The following is a 2551-nucleotide window of genomic DNA, read 5'->3' as shown; positions in this document are numbered from 1 at the left end:
TGGCTTCATGAGTTTATTGAGTTTTTTTTTATATATATATAATTATTTATCATCTACCCACTACTAATCGTTGGAGTTTCAATATCAATTTTCTTATTCATTATTAACTATTTTCATTGTCTTCTCAAATATACTGCACACATATTTCTTATCAATTTGATGTATTTACTTTATGAACTTTACATGGAATTTTGAGCCAATCAAAATTAAGTGATTTAATTTATGTTTTATTTTCGATTTTCTTTTGAAATAGGGAACGTATCCTACTTTTATAGATACACCCGTGTCTATGTGGACGGTCAACATCTATCTTATTTTTTATTAATTTTGTAAAAGATATTTATAAAAATTATAAACATATTATAAACTTTGGATTATTTTGAAAAATATAATTCGTAATAACTATTTGTTTAAGAATTAATACAATAATTTTTTATATGGCGTATAATAGTTGCTACTTATTAAGATGTTTTTCAGAAATGTCCTTAATGAATCTATAGTTTCTCTAGGGTTGTTCATTCTATTTTTCAATTTTCTTGCTTGAACTTTTTCTGTTTTCGTATCATTAAGTTAATTATTTTGATGCAATTATTCAAAATATTCTTAGATTGTGTAGGTTGTAGTAAATTATATGCATGAGTGAAGATGAAGGGTGGGAGCTCCTTCAAAAGATAGCACTCCCAAATAGTTATTCACAAGGTTAGTTTGTAAATATTTTTGTTTTTGTTTTATTGATTTTGAATCTTCTTCTCTAGTTAGTGACAAAAAGAAAAAAGAGTAATGATGCTAAAAATATCATTAATAGTATATATTAGGTGAAAAAGATTATTTTAATATGTTCTAATATTTTTTTATAGTTTACATGACGACAATATGTGTGAAAAAACTATCTTTAAAAATTATTAGTGACAAAAAAATTGTCATTATGAATAATTAGTGACAAATTCATTACAATACAAACATAACAACAATTCTCTTTTTATTTGTTTTAAGTATGGGGCAAAATTCTCTTATATTTGTTTTAATTACACAAATTTAATATATTGAATTAACAAACGTAAATAACTAACATTAATTCATTATGTATACAGAGCTACCTACAACTGAAATAAAGTTATTGGAAGAATATGGAAGGAAAATAGTAAAAAAATGTGGTTATTTACCATTACCCATTTCAGTTATTGGGGGAACTCTTCGTCATGAAAAGGCATCAATAGAATGGAAAAATGTGTGTAGAAATCTTGATTCGTACCTTCAACATGGAGAGGTTTGGAGACTGACAAAAGAGTAAATCAAATACTGGATTTGAGTTACAATATGCTCCCTTACAACCTGAAACCGTGTTTTTTGTATTTGGCATGTTTTAAAGAGGATCAAGAAATAGATACAGAAAAACTACATTTACTATGGATGGCTGAAGGAATGATTTCTTCAGAAGACAAGGGAAGGGGAGAAAGTTTGAGAGATGTGGCAGAACGGTATTTATTTGAGCTAGCAAATAGGTGTATGGTTCAAGTGGAAATAGACGAGTTGCCGCTGTATAATAGGTTTAAGTCATGCCGGCTTCATGATATGATTAGAGATCTATGTTTGTCAAAAGGAAAAAGACAAGGATTTCTGGAGGTTATGGATAGAGTGATGGGAGGAGACTCTTCCATTTGCAAAACAAATAGATTGGCTATTCATGCGGTGGGAGTGGATAACGATCTTAGTCAAAGGATTGGGGAAAATAAGAACATAAGATCTTCTGTATTCAAAGGTTATCAATTTGAGAATTGGAAATTGCCCAAAGGAATCGCAAAATGGAAGCTGTTGAAGCTATTGAGTCTCGAAAATAGTATTGTGAAAGAATTGCCACCATCTATATGCAAGCTACCTTGTTTGCAGATATTGAATGTGAAAAATACAATGAGATTACCTAATTGCATATACAAAATGAAGCGCTTGAGGCATCTATTTATGAAAGATGATCATGAGAGGGTTGGAGCAAAAAATTGAAATTTGAAGGGTTGAGTGAATTGGAGATGGTTGATGATATCTGGATTGGTGATGTGGTTGATGATATCACTCATCTTCTTAAATTGCCCAAGATGGACATGGATGTCAATACGAATCGGGAAGATGGCTCAACTCTTTTCAGGAGGTTGGTGATGTGTCACTCACTACATTACTTGAGAATCACACATTGTCGAGTGAGCAAATTACCAGCTTATGAAGTTCAACTATATCAAAATGTGATAGAATTGCAGCTTGTGGGTACAAGGATTGAGGAAGACCCAATGGAAATACTAGAGAAGCTTCCCATGTTAAAAGTTCTTGGCTTGTGGAGCAATCCATATGTGGGCAGAGAGATGGTTTGTCGGGCAGCTGGATTTCCTCAACTCAGGGAACTTGTTTTGCATAGGTTGTTGAATTTAATGGGTTGGAGAGTGGAGAAAGGAGCAATGCTCAACCTCTCCAGTCTACTTATTGCAGAATGCAGTAAATTGAAGATGATTCCAGATGAATTGGAATTCATTAATACTATCCAAGAACTGAGAATTATATCTAT

At 31.5% G+C, this 2551-nt stretch overlaps 1 protein-coding gene across 1 annotated transcript; it reads left to right on the top strand.

The window, feature by feature from the left end:
• Positions 1–1410: 1410 nt before the first annotated feature.
• On the top strand, positions 1411–1998 carry LOC148788050 (putative disease resistance RPP8-like protein 2). Its single transcript, XM_088880306.1, has one exon. The coding sequence runs from the start codon at positions 1411–1413 to the stop codon at positions 1996–1998; it is 588 nt and encodes a 195-aa protein (XP_088736432.1).
• The last annotated feature ends 553 nt before the right edge of the window (positions 1999–2551 follow it).

Source organism: Sesamum indicum, linkage group LG5 (assembly GCF_026168435.1).
Source record: "Sesamum indicum cultivar Baizhima isolate 11 linkage group LG5, ASM2616843v1, whole genome shotgun sequence".
NCBI lineage: Eukaryota > Viridiplantae > Streptophyta > Magnoliopsida > Lamiales > Pedaliaceae > Sesamum > Sesamum indicum.
Note: the sequence above shows the minus strand (reverse complement) of the source record. Positions and strands in the feature narration are given on the sequence as shown.

Excerpts from the sequence above, each read along its gene's own strand:
- LOC148788050 (XM_088880306.1), top strand. The coding sequence starts at position 1,411 with ATGGCTGAAGGAATGATTTCTTCAGAAGACAAGGGAAGGGGAGAAAGT.